General features: G+C 34.0%; 2 protein-coding genes across 4 annotated transcripts; both read right to left on the reverse strand.

Moving 5' to 3' along the window:
* Positions 1–3263: 3263 nt before the first annotated feature.
* On the reverse strand, positions 3264–4631 carry LOC111411544 (beta-D-glucosyl crocetin beta-1,6-glucosyltransferase-like). Its single transcript, XM_023042064.1, has one exon. It carries the CDS (start codon positions 4629–4631, stop codon positions 3264–3266), a length of 1368 nt encoding a protein of 455 aa, XP_022897832.1.
* A 4715-nt stretch (positions 4632–9346) lies between these two features.
* LOC111410865 (nuclear pore complex protein NUP62-like) lies at positions 9347–19409 on the reverse strand. Of its 3 annotated transcripts, XM_023041447.1 has the most exons (10): positions 18044–19408; positions 17321–17929; positions 15642–15735; positions 14224–14293; positions 13692–13814; positions 12965–13042; positions 12445–12548; positions 11917–12004; positions 11742–11840; positions 9347–9590 (listed from the first exon to the last, which is right to left on the reverse strand). In XM_023041447.1, exons 1-10 carry the CDS (start codon positions 19278–19280, stop codon positions 9498–9500), a joined length of 2595 nt encoding a protein of 864 aa, XP_022897215.1. In that variant the 5' UTR covers positions 19281–19408; the 3' UTR covers positions 9347–9497. The 3 variants fall into 3 exon arrangements, 2 of the variants coding, with proteins under 2 accessions (XP_022897215.1, XP_022897214.1); XM_023041446.1 differs by having other exon boundaries at positions 17321–19408; XR_002705779.1 differs by lacking the exons at positions 9347–9590; positions 11742–11840; positions 11917–12004 and having other exon boundaries at positions 12450–12548; positions 14224–14357; positions 17321–19409.
* Between the last annotated feature and the right edge of the window lie 3197 nt (positions 19410–22606).

Below are 22606 nucleotides of genomic sequence, written 5' to 3' on the forward strand. Positions count from 1 at the left end.
TTGAAGTAACCATTTAATTTTAGTTTGACGTGACTTTTGAACACTGAAAAGCTGTTGTTATGATCCAATAATGTTAATCATAGTTAGCGATAGTAGTCATCCGACATAATTTTAATAATTTAAAATTGAATAACATTTAATAATGCTACGGCACATAAGAGATGATTACTGCATTATCTGACTATGAATAACACTACTCATTATTATCAAATAAATCCTTATTATATTGTTTTGGAATAAAGAAAATTATTTTAGACAATTTTACCCTTTCATTCTGCAATCACGTGAGTGCCGCATGGTCATTTTTTTATTTTTATGCTCGAATGCTTTTAGTCTAACAACTCTTAACTAATGGTTCGTTATTAACATTCTATTATATGGTAATTTTACTTTAAGGGTTCGTTTGATTGCAAAATAAATTTTGGGTGGAAAGAAAATGAATTTTAGGGAATTGAATTATCTAAAAATTATTTTATTGAGAATTGTCAATTAATTGTGTTTGATTAGTATATTTTTCATCTCGAAAATGTTGAAATAAAAGTGTCTTTTAGTGTTCGTTTGGCTTTATTTTTTATGAAAAATGTCAATTTAAGGGATATTCACTTCTACAATTGTTCCTATAATTTGTTTCCATTGTTAAAAAAAAAAATCCGAAATTCATTATATTTTGGTGTTCGTTTAACTTTATTTTACATGAAAATTGTCAATTTAAGGGGTATCATCTTTTAAATTGTTTTTAAATTTTGTTCTCATTGTCCAAAAAAAAAAAAAATTAACCCACAAAAAAAAGGTGAAAACCCAATTCTTACAGTTTTTATGAGAATTGATTTTCCACCAAAATAAGGAAAATGCACGTGTGTGAGAAAAATATGGAAGATGAATTCCATGGAAAATTTTTGCAATCAAATACCAAAAAAGTTGAAAAATGGATTCCATGGAAAATATCCCCAATCGAACAGGGCCTAAGGGTCCTTTAGATTGCAAAAGTGAAAAAGACAAGTCAATTTCACGTAAGTTGGAAAAGATAAAATCGTCAAAACCATAGAAATTTGATTTCCACCCAAAACATGCTTTAAATGTTTGTACCTTGAAATTCAAACCCTATTTTTACTTTCGTATCAAACAGTCAAGGTAAAAAACGAATTCCTCGAATATGACATTTTTCATGAAATTTAATGCTATCAAACGGACTCTAACTACTTTTTATCCCTTTAATGTTGCAAGTACTCTACCAAATGCTTGCACAATTATTTTCTATAAAAATTTTATTAGATGGGTATCCTTTGCATGACACAAATATTCGTACTTGATCAACTTATGAGAGAAAATACTGCACCAAAAACAACTTTGTCGAGCCTCTTTATGCTGCAGCAGTACATAACATGCTAACACCAAGGCAAATCATGAAATAATTTCCTTCTGACCATATATTTAAAGAAGTTGAAGCAAGATAACATTCAAAATGCCAAGAATTCACTTTTTCTCCATGTAGAATAATAAAAACATTTAGGATTCTTCATCTGAGATTAGAAAAAATCTCAATGCATATCTTACGTAACACAGGCTATAGCTGCAAGTTACTTTCTCAAACATCATTCTCTTTGACAGCTTCCTCGCTGACATTCATTTCTTAGATTCTGAGTGTAAATTTTCGCCAAAAATCTTAGAAAGTACTCACAAAAATTACTTCTTATATTATGGCAATCTGGAACAATTTCATTAATCACAGACAAGATTATTAAAAATCATCGATAACACAAAATGAATAGAACGGGTTGGTTAGTTTCCAAGAAAAACGAAAATAATCAATAACGATACATAAAATTTCATGTAATAGCTACCTTATCGACGTCATTGGGTTTATTAAGTTCACCACGAATGATATTTTGCAAGGAAGCCTAATCCTTGGTAAGTTGTACATATGCACCCTTCCGCCATCTTTGATCGTAACCCTATACACATTCAAATTCACATAAAATGCACATCACCCTCGAAATTCTACATATACATTTCAAATTCATATGACTATAAAAAAAAGCATCTCATAGAAGTGTTGACAATTAAAGAGAAAGGCCTGTTCTTGTTTTTCTTCTCGGTTCTCGGAATTGTCAAATTAAACAAATAGGATCTTGTTGTGGCGTGATGTAAAGGACATGAGTTAATTGAAAATTAATATTAATAATAAGGACAAATTAGAGAGAAAATACCCAATTTTGACGCACGTTGTTTTTGTACCTTCAATCTTTAAGAATAGATGGATGGTCCCAACTTAAATAACATTGTGAATTTAGGTCCTTAAATGTCGAAAGTGGTCGATTTGCCCATTAAAAAGTCAAAAATATGTGTTAAAAAGACTATTTAACCCTTGTTTGATCCCCATTCTTTGAAAAAAAAAATTCTTCTACAGTATTTTGACATCATTTGAATCATACATTTTTCAATAAAATAATATTACACGTAATTTTAAAACTTCTCTGATTTTTAATCACACATTTTCCATCAATACACTATGAAAAAATTCATTTTCCCCTCAAAATGGGGCTCAAACAAGGGCTAACCTTTCTTTACATAACATAAACAAATAAAATAAGAAAAGGAAAAGGGAAAATAAAACATCATATTCACATTCCCAAATGGCCACCTACATTGCCTTTATAACCTTGTTTAGTGTAAGTTAAAATAACATTTTTAGTAAATTTTGATAAAAATTGATGAAATTTACGGTTAAAAAAGTTGTGAGTCGCGTGAATGTATAATTAAAATTAATTGTTGATTTTGACTTAAAATTTTTGGTAAATTTTAATCTAAACTAAACAAAGGCATAGTCTTCACTGAATGACAATCATCGATGTCACCACGTCACAAGCCACGAAAACATAGTGGCAACCATCGGATGTAAATACTCAAAGTCACAATCCAAATCACACATACATAAGGCTAAACTTCGTAAATTAAAGACTTAACATAAATTAAAGACATAAAGTCACATGTTATATTAAATGGGGCCCCATGTCCTCAGTTTTGAAGGTTGACATGGCAACCACAATAAATTACGACAACTAACAATGCTCAACTTGTAAACGAGTATTGACCAACTGATTACAAGGTGTTTGATTAAAACCCACACTGAAATTTGAGGCTACACAACTGCAATTTCACAAATTATGCAGTGGTATCCACCAAAAAAGAAAATAATAATAATCTAAAAACTGAAAATAAAATAAGAAAATAATAATCTTAAAGCCCACATAAATTCATGCAACTCAATGGAAGCCACGGCGTTTCTTGATAGCACAAAGCTGCACAAGTTCTTGCACAACCTCATCAATTTCTTCATCGCCCTTGATCCTGATCTTCTCACTCATTTTTCTCGCGTTCGTCCGAATAGATTCTCCACCAGTGTCGACCACCACGTGGCGGATCACGGCTGCCACCTCCTTCCTCTGAAGATCTCCAAAATGATCCCTCACTACCTCCATTCCAACCCCTACATCTTCCATCAGCCTGGCATTGAGTGGCTGGTCTAGGTGCATTGGCATGGCAATGATTGGAACACCAAACTTCATACCCTCCATCACAGAACTGCATCCACAGTGGCTAACAAAGCCACCGATACTTGGATGGTTCAATATTTTAGCCTGTGGAGCCCAACCCTCTACCACCAGTCCTCTCTCCCTTACCCTTTGAAGAAACCCTAATGGCAAAGCATCTTCGAGTATGGTTTTCTTTCCCTTGGGAAACCTAACAACCCATATGAAATTGACATTGCTAAGTTCTAAACCATAAGCCAGTTCCACCATATCTTCTCTTGTAAGAAAATATTCAGTCCCAAAAGAAACAAAAACAGTGGAATTTTTATCCTTTTTATCTAGCCATTCTATGATATCTGAACTGTCATTTTCATGTGTGGGATCTTGAACCAATGCCCCAACAGGAACAATTTTCTTCCCTACTAAACTGGAAAGATAATCACTATATTTAGCCTCAATCTCCCTAAAGCCCTTTACCAGAACAATCTTAGATGACCTTTGAATACCTTGAAAAGCATGTTCTTTTACCTGTTTATCGGTAGCAGACTCCAGCAATTTGGCTCGATGAACAAGCTCGTATTCACGATAGAACAGTGTCGGAAAGGGGAATTCGATGCCGGGGTGCTTAAAGAAATGGAACATGTAAGCAGTCATACTGGAACTGCTAGTGATGAACTCCACCGCAGGTATATTAAGGAGTGCAGCAGCCAATGGCGCCCATGGCTGAAGAAAATCATAAATTAGCAAATCAGGCTTAATGGTGCTCAAAATATAAGCAAAATTAGGGGCTGCCATTTCAAATGCTCTTTTGAGGGTTGGCATGAGGTTGGGAGGGAGACCATTGGTGGTGTGGTAACGAGGAGGAAGTTCAGGCAATTTTGGGAGATGAAGTTCTACTAGTCGAATCGAACGTGCAAACTTTTCACCAATTTTGTGCTTAATGGAACTCAAATTTGCTGGGGTTGAACACAAATGGATTACGAAGTTTCTCTTCGTAAGTCTTTTGGCCAACTCTAGATAGGGAGATATGTGTCCATGAGCCAACCATGGGAACATAAGAACATGAAGTGTTTTTCGGTTAACATTCATTAAAGACTCCATGGATTTTTGTCTTAAAAAAAGCTTTCTTTCTGAGCTTTTGAGGTTCTTTCTTGGATAAAATTGGCAGTTAGATAAGGTCATTTTATAATGGTTTTTACTGTAGTCTAAACGGAAATGTCCTTCGAAAATGCGGAAATAAAAGGAATGATAATTGAATTCTTTACTTGTTGTATAATTTCCTTTTTAAAATAGAATCAGTTTTCATAGTTATTCAACCTTCCTTAAACAAAATAGAAAGAAAAATCAACTGAAAAAGGAAAATTGATCTTCAATTATATTACCTATAATGAAAAACATAAAACTTTCCGTGCGAAACAGGGTCAGTTTATTTAGTTACTCAGTCTTCCTTATAAAAACAGAACTAAAAAAGAAAAGGTGATCCTCATTCCTCAATTAACATAATTAATTAAAGTAATTAAAGACAAAATGAAAGAATGAAAACATAATTATCCCGAGTTTAAATCATGAATTAAAATTTTTTAGTCCATAAAATGGGAATATGATATTGTATTTTTTCTAGAGAGAATATGATATTTCTTAGTACTTAAAATGAAGATTTTATTTTTGTTTTGTGAATTTATTTTTAGCTTGTTCATGACTGAATAGAATTAGACATTATTACATCGTTTGATACTCTCCGTTTTATAATTGGCATGGAAAAATTCTTTTCTTTTCTTTATCCAGAGGAAATTCTTGATTATGTATTGATTATTAGTCAATGTTTGTGTTGTATTTTGATTGCTCAATCTTGTAACGGATTGTAATATGATTGTGCTAGTGAAAGAGAGATTCACTCCAACATATAAGTCAAGATTTATTTTAGAAAACATACCAATAAGAAGTAAATAAACTGAATATTTAATTAAATGCTATATTTAATCGTTAAGTACAAGGTCGATGAATTAGATCTGACCAAAAGTTGTCCTACACTTGCAAAACAAATGTGATTATTTCTTTTATTGAGAAGTTTCATAGTATTTTCTAGAATTGACTCGGTCAGTGACTTGGTCGAAATTTTGGATGATTATTGGTTGAATTGATGGATCAACTGTTCAAAAGTAAGTCAAATTGAAAGTCCAGTTAAAGTGTATTTATAAAGTATTATAAAAAAAAATATAAAGTAAATGTAAAAATTAACAAGAAATTATTCATTATATTTAGTCAAATAAAAGATTATTATGAGTTTTAAGTATTCTTTTGCCTCTATAATTCGTGTTTAATAAGTAAAGGTTGGGAGGGAGACCATTGGTGGTGTGGTAACGAGGAGGAAGTTCAGGCAATTTTGGGAGATGAAGTTCTACTAGTCGAATCGAACGTGCAAACTTTTCACCAATTTTGTGCTTAATGGAACTCAAATTTGCTGGGGTTGAACACAAATGGATTACGAAGTTTCTCTTCGTAAGTCTTTTGGCCAACTCTAGATAGGGAGATATGTGTCCATGAGCCAACCATGGGAACATAAGAACATGAAGTGTTTTTCGGTTAACATTCATTAAAGACTCCATGGATTTTTGTCTTAAAAAAAGCTTTCTTTCTGAGCTTTTGAGGTTCTTTCTTGGATAAAATTGGCAGTTAGATAAGGTCATTTTATAATGGTTTTTACTGTAGTCTAAACGGAAATGTCCTTCGAAAATGCGGAAATAAAAGGAATGATAATTGATTTCTTTACTTGTTGTATAATTTCCTTTTTAAAATAGAATCAGTTTTCATAGTTATTCAACCTTCCTTAAACAAAAAAGAAAGAAAAATCAACTTAAAAAAAAGAAAATTGATCTCCAATTATATTACCTATAATGAAAAACATAAAACTTTCCGTGCGAAACAGGGTCAGTTTTTTTAGTTACTCAGTCTTCCTTATAAAAACAGAACTAAAAAAGAAAAGGTGATCCTCATTCCTCAATTAACATAATTAATTAAAGTAATTAAAGACAAAATGAAAGAATGAAAACATAATTGTCCCGAGTTTAAATCATGAATTAAAATTTTTTAGTCCATAAAATGGGAATATGATATTGTATTTTTTTCTTTTTCTTTTTCTTTTTTCGAGAGAGAATATGATATTTCTTAGTACTTAAAATAAGGATTTTATTTTTGTTTTGTGAATTTATTTTTAGCTTGTTCATGATTGAATAGAACTAGACATTATTACATCGTTTGATACTCTCCGTGTTATAATTGGCATGGAAAAATTCTTTTCTTTTCTTTATCCAGAGGAAATTCTTGATTATGTATTGATTATTAGTCAATGTTTGTGTTGTATTTTGATTGCTCAATCTTGTAACGGATTGTAATATGATTATGCTAGTGAAAGAGAGATTCACTCCAACATATAAGTCAAGATTTATTTTAGAAAACATACCAATAAGAAGTAAATAAACTGAATATTTAATTAAATGCTATATTTAATCGTTAAGTACAAGGTCGATGAATTAGATCTGACCAAAAGTTGTCCTACACTTGCAAAACAAATGTGATTATTTCTTTTATTGAGAAGTTTCATAGTATTTTCTAGAATTGACTCGGTCAGTGACTTGGTCGAAATTTTGGATGATTATTGGTTGAATTGATGGATCAACTGTTCAAAAGTAAGTCAAATTGAAAGTCCAGTTAAAGTGTATTTATAAAGTATTATAAAAATATATATATAAAGTAAATGTAAAAATTAACAAGAAATTATTCATTATATTTAGTCAAATAAAAGATTATTATGAGTTTTAAGTATTCTTTTGCCTCTATAATTCGTGTTTAATAAGTATTGATTTTTGCCTTTTAGCCCCTTAAAGTTGCATTTTATATTGGAGTATTGACTGGTTATAATATTATCGAGTAGTAGTTGAATTGTTGTGGTGCACTATTTTTGGATCCTATTTCCTAGGGATCTTTAAGTGATTTTTTTTTTATTTTTTTTTTGTATTTTTCAAAAAGGAAAAAAAAATGAAACACGTAAAAAAAAAGGTAATTCGTAACAAAATTGATGATGATTTTATTGGTGATTATATGACGTTCTACATCTGGCAACGTCCTTTCATTGGTGATATATTTTTTTTTTCTCTCTCTCCTCGTGTTTAAAAACACTACAATCGTTCATTGCTTATATAGGCAGTCATGGCAATTGGAGTGACAAGGCAAGATTACAAATAATGTTGGGTGCACATCACTAATTTTATCGACAGTATTGCACTCGAAAGAAATTTTTAAGTCTATGCCATGATCAAAGCCATCGTTGGTGAATTTCTAACCAATATTTGGTTACTGGATTAAATAAAAATAATGGTTCTTCTTTGCAGCGACTTAAGTTTTTACTGCAAAATTGCCATTGCCAGAACCAAGAAGCCCACCAGCTCTTGCTATAAACTCTACACAATTCTAAGGGGCGGATGAAACATATGTCAAGCAATTAACGCATGAATGAAGCTCTAGTTTATCGTTGTACCTTCAACATGAATATTGTTAAATCAAGAAATATTTATCTTTTCTGGGTAATTTTTTTGTGAAAAATTAGTTGCCACAGCGGGACAATACAAAGATGGCAAACCTTTGGATTTGCGTCGAATTTGTTATGATTAATAGTGGGAAAATAATTATCAGAAAATTTCTATTTTTCGAATAAATCATTCATGCATTCAAAATTTAAAATCATGTTAATACAAATTAATTATGTAACATTTCTAAAAAGGGGATTCTCAATTGAGATTTTATTAATGAAGTTGGAAAACCCTTCTAAATTTAGATATCCCCAACTGAAATTTTTAGTGAAATTCATTAAAATTTCATTAAAAGAGAGATTTTAAAAGATTTGGATGGATTTCAATATTAAAAATGCGTATAACAAAATATTTTGAAAATTCACCATTTTGGAAATCTATTCAAATCCACGAAATTATTCAAAATCTTAGTTGATGATATTCCTAATTTGTAGTCAGGATGGATGTCATATTAGTAGAAGATAAACTGCAAAGAAAACGAAGAAGTGACATTTCTAAAGAAAGATAGACTATTACACGATAAACAAGATGCACTCGAGCCTAAGTTTCAACATGCTCAAATTATTGCATGAAGAGAAATGTTTCTTCTAATAAACGATAGAGAGCTTACAACTTTCCACGAAGCAACAAAAATAGTCCATCAAACTCATTTCTTTAAAAACGAGAAATGTAGGAAAAAAAATTAAACTCACAAGCCACACTTTGATTGAGCTAAGGGCTCACCAACCGACACTTGGTGATCATAGCTCCAGTCGACTCGTCCTATATAACACCCCTACATTTTTATGTAGTCATTATAATTTTATATTCACACAGCACCGCATTCTTATTGCAATAAACATTCCCAATCTTTTTTTATTTGTTATTTATATGTATTAAAGTATTATATCGAGGTATTAGTGTAAGGTCACTAGTAAAGAAATGGATATACAAGGTCAAGCAAGACCAGATATATTCCAAGAAATTATCGATCGACAGTCCTTAAAATTATTTAATTAATATTTCACAAGATAATATCGGTATTTTATAATTTATTTAAGCAAATTGATTTGGGATTTCGCAATATCGTCCCCGGGATTTTTTTCATGACGGACCATACAAAGTTGTCAACACTTCGAAGTTGCTTACAATTTAAGAACATATTTGTTTTAATTAGCGGAAAACTACTTAGTAAATTACCACAATATTTTTTAAATAAATTATTTATAAATTAAAAATTAAACATATGAATGAAATTTCAGATCATGCAAATAAAAATTAATTAACTAAATCAATTATCCAAATTACATCAAATACAACTAAACAAATGTTGCAAATGCAACTGCTTCCATACACAACGAGTACATATTACCTGATTTTGTGTAAATTGTCCCTTCAGGAACTATGACAACCAAAGCTTAGGGGTCAATGATTCACGGTCACGAGCAGAGCCTCGACTTGCAAGCTCTTGAATTCGTGAAGAGAATTCTTCAGCCTGTACAGTTCAAAAGATTAGCATAGAGAGGAAAGAAATATTTCGGGGATTTTACTATTTGTACAAAAACATATGCCAGAAGCAACAACCGAAAATGATGTGGACGGAAATAATCAGATGAAAAGGCTAACTATATTTTAAATAGTCCAATGATAAGTTATCATATGACATTATATCAAGGATTATATTAACCATTATGTCTATGTAGCATCTCCCATATTTCAGTATGCTGAACAAAAGGTGTAGCCTATATTCATTAGCATTTGTGTTACAAATCAGAGACATATCGTTGGATAAGGTTCAAAGGTCTAAATGCTACATGGGAGCTATTGGTGAGAAATATCAGAAAAGAATTGGGAGATATGATCTTAAGATTAGATGAATACAGATAATAGCATTCTCAAATCAAGAGCTTAGATACCCTGATACACCCATAAGGATTTGTACTAACAAACAATAATTAGCATTAAATATTAATGAAGCTAATAGTTCAACCAGGACCATCTCTGGCTTCCACTTTGACTTACTCATCAGGTTATTGAGTCTTTCAGCTTATTTCCATTTCAATGATGTTTAGGGTCAGAATTAATATCACCAGCAAAGATTTCTTAATTCGCACGCTCTTTCTTTAGGTAACATGATTATATGCCTTCATTAAGACTCCATCCACAAGAAAAAGTCTTAGAGGGTGTTTGAAAGCCATTTTTATATAAAAATGCATTTTGGAATAGTAAAGTGATGAGAAATGTGTGGTTGAAAAATAAGGAAAAGTTCTTGATTTACATGTAATATTATTTTGATGAAGAATGTGTGGTGGAAAAGAAGATAGAGAAAAATGCATTTTGAAAAAAATGGGTACCAAACAGGGTCTTATCATATTTCTTCAGAAGAGAGAGCAATCACGTTCACTCTCAAAGGTTTGCCCATCTATTTGTGCGTATCCTATCAATGTGTGGATGGAATTGATTATAACTTTGACATTGAAAAACCTTATAGCTCATTCACAAAGAAACAAAAAATCAAAAACACATTATAGCATCGTGATTTCACTGACTTCTCTCCCAACGAATTACGTACATTAAGGCCAGTGCCAAAGGCAAACCACTGACCCAGAGAGCAAAGAAGAAATTGATAAATTTGATAACAGCAGATTAAAAGAAGGGCGGGAAGCATACAGTGCTAGCAGGGATGGTACAACGATAGGTTGGTAAAAAGTTTTTGCAAAAGATTTGAGTAAAGCAATATTCAAGGTTCAACAAGGTCTCCACAGAAAATTTTTGCTACAAAGTCAGCCTCTGTTTGAGCCCCAATTCTTTAAAAACTCGTTTTTCACCCAACTCAATATCAGCCACACATTCTTCCAGTAAAAAAAAAAAAACTTGTTTTTCACCTAACTCAATTTCAGCCATACATTCTTCCAGTAAAATAATTTTACACGTAAATCTAAAAAAAATTCTACTTTTTTTTTTTTTTTAACTACATATTCTCCAAAATTTTATTAATACAAAATTTATTCTCCAAACTAATGGAGCTCAAACAAACCCTTGATGTTTTAATATAGAAAATTTTTGCTACAAAGTCAGCCTCTGTTTGAGCCCCAATTCTTTAAAAACTCGTTTTTCACCCAACTCAACTTCAGCCACACATTCTTCCAGTAAAAAAAAAAAACTCGTTTTTCACCTAACTCAATTTCAGCCACACATTCTTCCAGTAAAATAATTTTACACGTAAATCTAAAAAAAATTCTACTTTTTTTTTTTTTTTTAACTATATATTCTCCAAAATTTTATTAATACAAAATTTATTCTCCAAACTAATGGAGCTCAAACAAACCCTTGATGTTTTAATATGAATATTTTGCCTTTGTTTGGTTTCTTTTTTAGTTGTTAAAAAGCTACTTTTCAAAGTCAAACAATTTTAACCACACATTTCCTAGGATTCACAAGTATTACCCACTTATCCACTACTCATTTATACCAACATCAAATTCTGGTAACTAAAATGGAAACCCAAACAAGGCTCAATTCAAAACAAGAGCACGATTTATTTTCATCGTGTTTTAACCCATTGACAGCTATGCCCATGAAAAGGCAAAAGCAACTACGACGCACAAATTTCCATGCAAGAATGAAAATGAATTGGAGTCCTAACCTTCTCATCCACCCAAAGCAATGAACTCAATTGGTTGTTTAAGACACGAACAACAATATCCAGTGGAGTCATCCCATCAGTTGCCTCAAGCCCTCCACCCTGATTGAAACGTAAGTAACAATCATCAACTTTTGAGCTCAATAAACAAAAACCAAAAGATTTCACATTGAGTAACCTGATTGGCATTAAGAGTATTAATGATCGATTTGATCTGTTCTGTCATGTGCTCCAGCTCCCGCTCTATCAATTCAGCCTGCTCATACCTAAATTCAGAAGATAAGAAAATAATTGATGATATAAAAAAGTGTTGTAAATGAATTGTTATTCACTTAAAAAAATCAGACGACATGAAACAGAGCTACAAAAAATAATAATAATAATAATAATAATAATAAAAATAAAAAAATTCAAACAGCTGCAGCAGGAAATGTGATCCCCATTGATTCAAGAGTCCATCACAAAATAGAACTGCTGATCAATCTAACAACTATCAACAAAATATTTTCAGAGCACGGTAATGTATTTAAAGGCTGACCATATTAAATATTTTGAGATCATAATCACAAAATCTTACATCCTCCAGAGATATTCTGAAGTTTTGTGCAAATGAAATAGTGCATGTGGCCATGAAGCTAACACCAATCATCAGTCAAAGGATACCAACAAGAACAAAAGAGGTTAACTAATATAGTCCGGTGCTCACATTGTGTCTCTTATCGATGCAGTTTCGTCCTCAAGGAGTGATCCTCGCTCATTTTTGTATATTCGCTCTGCTTCATCTTCCATACTTTGTAAGGCTTTGTCGACCTAACCAATGCAAACAAAATCATTGATGAAACTCATTCAAACAATATACGTCAACACTTTTAACATGATATAATTTGTACATAACAACAAAGACCGATTAACAAAAACTGGAATCCTTCACTCTACGATTTTTACATAATAGTTAATTTTATATTAGATATTTAAGATGATGTCACGTGAAAACTGTAATCTGATCTAGGTGCCAAGTTACATTCCAATTAACAACTTGAACCTAAACAGTAAGTAATTGATGAATAGTTTACCAAGTGCTAACTGAAAGTCAACATATACATCTTCACAAAGAAAACAATAATCAAAACACTGTTTAAAAAATAAAAAATTGCAGCGTGCATTACTGCAATTAACCCCATGCAGCCAATAGATGAACTCAGACCTCAAAAGTCTTGATTACACACCTCGTCTTGATGAGTTTCAATTAGCTCCAGCTGCCGCTCCAAACTACCTTGCGTCTCAACCACTTTAGCAACTTCACTCTGATCAAGAATTTTAACACAATAATGTGAGATAGTGAGATTGTTCTATAAATTTGGTATATATGCTCAAGAAACCATAAGAAAAAATCTGAACATCTACGCCTAGTAGAAATTGTCCACTTGAGAGTTTTGAACAGAAATTTGATGCCAAGACCAGGAATTCAGTCTTGACAAAATATTTTTATTGGTGATAAATTTCATAAATGTTGATAGGCTTTGATTCTGTCATGATATGTATACTACTTTTAAATGCAGCTTTCAAAATAAAAGAAAACATATATACATGCATATACCTCTTTCACAGACAAGAAAAAGTTTATATAAATCTATAATACTGCCCTAGCTCCTTCGATGATGGTAAAAGAATTGTTAATCGGTCAATCTAACAAATCCTTTGAGGTAAAAACAACTAACTAAGCCACAATGGAAGTTAGGCAAATGCCATTCAAGAGACTTGGCGAGATAATACGCTCTAGAAAATAAAAAGAAAAGAAAATGGGGAGATACAGAAAAAGGACATTTCCTATGCACACACCCATAACATTAGCAAGCCCACAACCACATCAGCTAGAAAGATTTTTTTTTTTTTTTTTTTTTTTTTTTTTTTTTTTTTTTTTTTTTTTTTTTTTTTCAGCAAGTAATGTGATACCTCAAGCTGTAGAAGTATGTCACGATTCCGTAAAATCTTGCGGTCCCACTCAGCTATCGCATTAGCCTGCTTCCGAAATTTTCCAGTACGCTCTTGTAGCTCGGCATTCCATTCCTTAATGATCTGCGATAATGTACTCATATAAATTCAGTTCAAACTGATAATGAAGAAAGGTATGGCAATGGTATAAGGAAGATGCAAACTTTAGCATCATCTAGAATCAGGTATTCTAATCACGGTATGTTACATGAGAAAAAATATCCAGAACTCCAATCGGGGGAAATGAGGGCAGGGTTATTGGTGAAGTTGATTGGTTACTTTCTACCAAGCACCCATTTTACTTTTCTAAATATTGACTTGATTCGGTATAAAGAAGATGAAGAAACATGCATCATGTTCTCCATGAGGAGAATAATATGACGAATCTTTTGCATGCTCTGCGTGTAATGAAGTATGTACCAATGTCACTCAACAAGGAAACCGTAAATATACAACACTATCAATTCGAATTTCTGTAGGCAAGTTTAATTACCTCTTCAACAGTTTTCCCAGTGATTTCAGATGGTAACTTTGGTGCAGAAGGTACCACAGTTGAAGTGGTCCTATAGGGCAAGCGCAGAGTTAGCATTCCAAACCTCGACTTCGCGTACAGAAAAATGTTCAATCCTATTTACAAAAGGAATCTTCAAGCAACTATTTAATATAAAGCAAAACTACCAGAATGTCTTTTCCATGTTATATCATCCCAACCCAACGAGTGATTGTTTTAGATATTTGGTTTTGACTATCAACGAGAAAAATGACTTCAAGATGATATGATACAAGAGTTACACTGAGTTGGATTAAATGGAGAAATGCTAGAAGGAATCCATGTGATTTAGAGATCCCTATAAGGCCAGATCTACAAAAGTTAATAGAACTACCAAACCCTATCCAAATTATTACTAGGCTATTAAGATCACAAACTATCAATTTCATAAGAGAAGAAGCATAGAAAAGAAAGGTTTTGATTCAAGGTTCACTAGATCTTTGCCTAAGCAAACAAATAAAAAAATGGTCTCTTTTCTTCCTTTACTTCCTTCTCCAAGAAGCGAACTGTAAATAGAGTCCAAAAATCCAGGTATTCGAATACAATTTTTATTTTTATTTTTTGTTCATTTCACCCCTCACTTGGTATTGCATGCTTCTCTTATTATGTCATAGCGTACTCCATCCGTAAAGCTGCCTGCATCCTTTCTTCAAATATCTCATTTTTCAGTCTTGACTACCTTGGGCACAACGTGTAATAGAACGGAAAATGAAAGAAAAGGCAGTGTCCATGTAGAGCTGAATTAGGTTTTTTTGATATTCTCGTTGAAACACTTTAACAAGATAAAAGCAGCAGAAATGAAAATGTTAAAGTTGGTATGTGGCCATTCTAGAATAGATAATATTAAAAAAATAAAAAAAATAATTAACAATATATGCCAACAATTGAAACAATTGGATGTAGCTCAAATTGATAATAAAATAAGGGGTATTAGAATTTTGGTAGAGAAGCTCCCATTGATAATGTTGATACAATCCCAGGAAAAAAAATCAACAGATGAGCACCACATGCTCTGGCTTGGTTGCAAAGGATTACAGAGACAAGCCATAGCTTGTTATTGTTTGTCGTTTTCACAATCTGGACTAAGTGCAAATGTGTCTCATTAATAGCAATTCTAGACACAAAGTAGATAAAGGAATCCAATTTCTAATATCCTACTCTTCTATCTTTGCTTTTGAGGCAGGGAAACCACGTGCTAGCACCCTGTGTCTAATTTCCTCATAATAAGATCCCACGCTAGAACTCAAGTACAAGTACAAGCAATAACTTTCATATATCATTGTAATCAAAACCCTCAAATTTTAATTTTCTACCGAACAAAAAAAATAGAAGAAAATTTATATATCAGGAGGCATACGTACCCACTACTGGAAGCTGGAACCAAAGATGAAGATATTTGAGCAGCAGAACTGGAACTCGAGGTTGTTGCAGTTGATGAACTTGAAGTAGGGACACCTAAAGAAACATTAGCAAAACATTCATCAACCAGCTATAATAGCATTCTCATAAAAACAGGCACCTTCAGATAAAAGTTAAAGAATGATGCATCAAAACTCTACAAGCCTAAATGGTAAAATAAAAAAATTTGTGATTGGGACATGATCGTGTTTTATGAAATTACCAGTCAAATTAAGGGGAACACTAAGAAAGTAACGAAAAAGTCTATCAAGCTTTACTGTCAGCATTTTGGCATATAGTACATAAAGAAAGCCAGTCAAAACACTTGCGAAAAGGAGAAGCTTAAAAAGTTAGAAGTAAATTAAAAATGTAATTTGCCTGCATTTCCATAACCATACGAATATTAAGAGCACGTTTGGTTTTCCTTAACAATTCTTTTCAAGAAAGCAGTTACTTCAGAAAAAGTAAGTTTTGTTAGTTAAAAAATGGCTGTAAAAAAAATATGTTTGGCAAAATAAGTAGCTTAAACTTAACTTTGACTTACGCATAACTTGTAAGCACAGTCAAACATGCTCCAAGTTGCTTGTGCAAAATATCCGACACTATTTGACACCAATATTATCAATACTGACCTATGAAATTGATAACCCATCTTTATGCATTATATGCTTTACACTCTATATCAGAGGACCCTCAGCCCCTGTCACTGGGGCCTGTCCCAGCCCGAGTTTGAGTAGCATAATACATATCAAAATAGCATAAGACATGCAACCGCCAACCAATGATGTTAACATTGTCTTGTCAACCTGGAACAAGGATCATTTTCAAGTAGGCGAGAATCAAAGAAGCTACTTCATCGAAATACCAGAGGAATTGCTTTATAAGATTGAAAGGCACAAAGAATGATACCAATACCTATTCGAGTACATAAACAATTACAGTCGCATGCATAATACTTCAAGACCCTGATGGAGTATGTCCCTGAAGATGCTACAATTACAATATCTCATAATTACTCCAACACAATACTTCAAACTAAGCCATCATAGGCCATCTTTACAAAGTCCAAGTACCGCTTGAAAAAATTCATTGAAGACCACTTCACAGCAAGCTTTCAATTACCATCGCAATCATAGGAAAGAAAATCTCTATCAAGTGTTACGTGAAATGTTGTACGATGCCACAGAGGTATGACAAGGATCCATCGCAATGCCAAATTAGTCGGCTAACAACAACGGTCCATAATCCATACACATATTCCAGTTTCAATTGTCCAACACAGGCACTTGAGATTACTAGAGGAGCTAAATTAATAGAATCTTGGAGATTTGATAATCAATGTTCTGAGTAGCAAAAACTGACTCATATACCAACCTCACCTAATATTAATATACGACTTCATGGCATGGTACACATGATACAACTCAAAAGTATCAAGTTGAAGACATTGTACATTCCAAAATATAAGAGAAGAATACGTTTCAGGGAAATCAACAGAAGTTAATATATAAAGCCCGGAACAATAACACAAAATAAGGATGCATCTAGATATTACGACTTTAAAAGCTGTATATATGGCTTTCACATATCTATGAACCAATATACAAAATAACCAGTGAAGAACGGGAAAGGAAAATCTCACCAAAAGAAGGCATAGCAGCAGTTGATTGCAATTGAGATGCTGACGAAGCTAAGGATGTGGGTGTTTTAATGGAGAAAGAGCTCATAGTTCCAGCGGAAGAGGATTGCAATTGAGATGCTGATGAAGCTGAGGATGTGGGTGTTTTAATGAAGAAAGAGCTCATAGTTCCAGCAGAAGAGGATTGCAATTGAGATGTTGATGAAGCTGAGGATGTGGGTGTTTTATTGGAGAAAAAGCTCACAGTTCCAGTGGAAGAGAATTGCAATTGAGATGCTGATGAAGCCGAGGATATGGGTGTTTTAACGGAGAAAGAGCTCATAGTTTCAGCCGAAGAGGCTGGAGCGCTAGTGGTACTGAAACCTGTGAAGCCCGACAAAGGAGCAGATGCATTGATAGTAGATGCTGCAGACGCACCAGAATAGGCAGGGCTCAATGCAGGAAAGGACGAACCAGAACTGGAACTGATACCAACCAAAGCAGAAGAAGAATGGGTTGTTGCAGCTGGAGAAGAAGCACTGCCAGGCGCAGTGGTTGTTACTGTGGAGAAAAGAGTAGAAGCAGCAGTTCCAATTGCAGGTTTTGAAGCAGGTCCACTGGAAACTGACGGTGCTGAAGATTGAAACCCAGAAGTCACAAATGAAAAACTGGATGAGGATCCAGATAAAGATGAGAATGAAACTGTGCCAGATGCTGAACTTGTGGTGTTGTTTAGAAATGAAAAACCTGAAGATGACGCAGAGCTGGAAGATGTAGGAAATGAAAATGCTGGGCCCAAAGCAGAGCCAAGGCCAGTAGTAGATGCCGCGAGGGACGAGATTTCAGGGGCAGAAGCAACAGAGGTTGAAGAATTGGGGAATGAAATTGAAAGTGCAGAAGTAGCAGGGCTTGAAGCAGTGGTAGGCAATGAGAATGCCGGTGCTGCAGAAGTGAAGCTAGAGGATCCAAACATTGGTGCTGCCGAAGTTGACCCTGATAATGATGGGGACACACCAAACAGACCAGGGGTAGACCCAAAACCCGACACGGATGAGGGTGTAGAGCCAGTGGTTGCTGCAACTCGAGTTGTGAATGAGGATGTCGATGATCCAAATAGGCCAGTGGATGAAGTAGAACCCGATCCAAAAGGGCTGGAAGTAAGAGCAGAAGCCGACCCAAACAAGGGACTAGCAGTATTTCCAGTAGAAGCTCCTGAAGAGAATCCAAAAAGGCTGGATGTGGGAGCGGAACTCAATCCAGATGAGAGACTAGTGGTAGTTCCAGTAGAGGATCCTATAGAGGATCCAAAAAGGCTGGAAAACGGAGCGGAACCTGACCCCAATAATGGAATGGTGGTACTTCCATTAGAAGTTCCCGAAGAGGATTCAAAAAGACCGGGTGTGGGAGCTGAACTTGACAAGAAAATGCCAGAAAAGCCCGGAGCAGGGGACTCGAGTAGGGGGGAGGTGCCAAGGGGGGATAGAGCAGCAGATGACGTGCCAGCTGAAGAACTTGATCCGAAGAGGCCCGACGTAGGATTCACACCAAAAGACATGGATCCGAAAATGCTCGTGGTTGGACCCGAATCACTGGAGGGTAATTCAAACGGACTAGGCGTAGTAGAAGTTGCGCTAGAAGAAGATCCAAATGAATTTATAACTGGACCCGCATTTGAGAATCCGGAAGTGTTTGAAGTACTAGTCGCTGCAGACGATGAGGATCCGAAAAAGTTAGACACAGAGCCCGAACCGGATGCTAAGGATCCAAATGGATTAGCAGTGGGTGAAAAACTCGAAGAGGGCCCAACAAGAGAGGCGCCACCAAAGGGGGATGAAGCGGTGGTGGTGCTGAATGATGAAGTTCCAGATGAAGAGGCAGGACTGAAGGCGAATGAAGGGACGGAAGTGAAGCTAGGGTTAGAGAAGCTGAAAGTGGACGATGAAGATGCCGGAGCGGAGGAAGATGAGAAGCCTGTGCTGGCCATGGTGGGGGTGGAGAAGAATGTTAATCGTGTGCGGCGGAGGCGGAATTCCTGTCGGCGGTGTGTGATACAGACGTTAAATGGAAAATTGGGGGAAAGGTGAAGAGTGCTTGTTTTGCTGGGATTCTGTTAATTATTTTTTGACCGATGGATATAAAATGATTCTTGATTCAATTTGCAAGATAAGAATTTAAAAATAACGGTTAAAATAATGAAATAACGATAAAAAAAATTAATGTTAATTGAATTAAAATATCTACCAAACATGCTCTGGGTTCGATGGTTTTGAAAATTGGGAATTTTGAGGGGTTTAAGCACGGTAAGGGTTTGAGCGCAAGACCGGATTGAACTGCTTCTCAATTTTTCGTAATAAAAATATGACAGCCCCATTGATTTTCGTCTTTAAGGTTCCAAATATTGATTGCCTGTTTATGACTACAAAAAAAAATGTTTTCCAGGAACCGAAAAAATTGGTCGCTAAAAGCAAATTCTTGCTTGCTAACAGCGACCAAAATTGTACGGTCACTGCTTGGTTGCTAATTCACCGTCGGTGAATTTCTTTAGCAACCAATGTTGTTTGGCCGTTAATTCTATAACATTAGCAACCAAATATTTGTTCAATAATGGTCTCTATTTGGTGGCTGATAATAGCAAAAAAAATTGGTTGGTATATACCCTTTTGCAACCAAGAGTTTGGTCTGTAAAGGTGTATGTTAATGAAAGTGTACAATTTTTATTTATTTATTATTATTTTTACCAATGTTTTAGTTGGCATTTCAGCAGCCACAAGTTAGGCTGTTGTATCTTATTAATTTTTCTAATTAATAAATTTAATAAATAATGCATGAGAAAATAATACAAAAATATACAACTACAAAAAAATAATTGTGATTGCATACATAACAATTACTGATAGTTGATATATAAATTAAAATGTCATTGTATATTTATCCACAATATATCATAGACCCTAATATAGAATGTGTCATATACCTCACCAAAACTATCCTATACCTTACCAAAGATATCTTATATCTTAGTAACAACAGTGTCCTACACTTTAAGAACAAAACGTATGCGTCGACTAAAAAAAAACAAATGTTATATACTTCTCTTCCATTCACACTAAATCTTGCATCATCAACATCATCGGATCAATGAATTTGCAGAATTTGATGCATGTAAAAATGGACACAAGTCACCTTTTAAACAGTATCCTTTCCGAAAGAATATGCAGGGCATCCCTTGTTTATTAGAAACATTTGGAACATGAGAAGGTGTAGAGACAACCTACAATTGAGGTATAGAAGATGAAGCAGAAGTTCGTTCTTGTGTTCCCAGTAGTCCATCCATCCAGCGACTGAAGAACAAAAGAAGATCAATACCCACTTCGCTAATAATAAAAACTAATAGTTAGGAATAGTGGTATCACCGAAAATAATATTATTCTATGTTTGCATCATATCAGTCTACTTAAGCAAAAAGTTGATAGAATAATACTATCTACGTTAAGAAAGAGAAGACTCACCAGATGATAGAACCCATACTTGGGATTCAGGCAATTACCATCAATTCTATCAGTACTTAAAAATTAAATGCATTAGTATTAAGTGCACATAAAGAAGATTAAGCCCTACAATGATATAGTTCTTACTTTATGTATTCTCAAAATATAAGGAATGCTAAGTTTTCCTTTTGTAAGGATCCATATAATAGAACTTCACATGGGTGCAAATAGAAGGTGTGTCTGTAGATAAAAAAGGACTTCATATACATTACGAACTATAGAACATAAAAAAAAGAAAATAGTAGAAGAAATACCAGGTATAATAAAGATCATAACACTGTTGAACTAAACTCTGTACAACAAACCTTCCAATTGAATCCAATAGCAATGCTCTTATATCATCATTGTGTCCTCTAAGCTTCATAGTCTTAGAACCAGCTATTGGGTACCACACACCCACAACCTATAAGATATCAAAAATTTGTAGCACAATTATAAGGCAAACCATCGATCATTATATCATAACTGTGTTGAAACCATTACATTTGAACATTTGAAAAAACATGATACTCTTCAGTAGTCTTTCACAATGAAGCAATACATGAAACAGAAGTAATAGGATACTCCAAAGATGACTAGTATTATATTTGGCTGAAAGAGGCTACACCTAATAACAACCATCATGCCTGTACACAAACTTCTCTTCCTTGAACCCCGAGTGGATCTGCAAGCAGAAATAAGGTATTACTAGGTTGAATGGCTTTAAATGATCTCTCAAATCCATCTAAATGAAAATACAAGGGCAAAGCCTGAACAACGACTGGTTTAGTTCATCTTATTGATTGGGCTCATAAGAATTAATGTATCTTTCAAATAGATATAATGATCTAAACTAATCTAGCAACATCCATTTCCTTTTCATTTTATTGTTTCATTTCATTTTATTATCCGTTCTTTGTTAAACCTTCTGTCCACACACAAAATGAAGTATTTTACCTTGATTTACAACAATAACTTTCTCATTGCTTACAACTTCAAATGTCCCCTGAGTCATGTTTCTTACATCACAACCAATGAAAAGAGGAGCATGCACATTCAACAAAACGCCAATTAATTCATGGAGGATTGAGAAGGCGAATGTTATTTTACGTTGATTACTAGAATACCTCATTGTTTGACAATGGTTCCGATGAACGATTCATGCTTTTAAGCTGGTGGATGACAAGTTATTAAAAGGAAGACACTGACAAAGTATAGTATTATATTTGGTTGAAATCTATGTCTTATCAAAACCAAAAGTACAGTTGAGAGGATTGCATTATCGATAGCAATAGAATACCGATCTTTGTTTAACAGGCCCATCAGAAAAACATTAACTTCCAGAGGAGATATAGAGATTCACAAAAGAGTTAATCGAAGAAGAGAGAAAGCATACCCAATCCACAAGCGACTCGAATGTAGCAGAATAGGCAACATCATCTTCAGCCAATGCCCATCTCTTTAATGTGTCATCACAACTTGTAGTGAAGAGATAACTACACTCGTCTGGTCCAGTGACTTCAATAGAGATGAGCAATTTATAGCAATTTATACGAGTAGTATAAATAAAGGAACTGCCCAACAGAAGGAATGGCAAAGATTAGTACTCAATCTATAGTAGTATATACTTGTAGGGACAATTACGAAGACTCATAATTGGTTGAAAGATAGAAGCACTCATACCTCTCCAGTTTTGGGCAATTACTGTGTGAATTGCGGGTAGGGAGAGGCGAAATGTCGAAGGGAGTGTGGTTGAAAATTTAGGGCCGTTTGTTTCACATTT

The sequence above is a fragment of the Olea europaea genome, chromosome 15 (genome assembly GCF_002742605.1).
Source record: "Olea europaea var. sylvestris chromosome 15, O_europaea_v1, whole genome shotgun sequence".
Lineage (NCBI taxonomy): Eukaryota > Viridiplantae > Streptophyta > Magnoliopsida > Lamiales > Oleaceae > Olea > Olea europaea.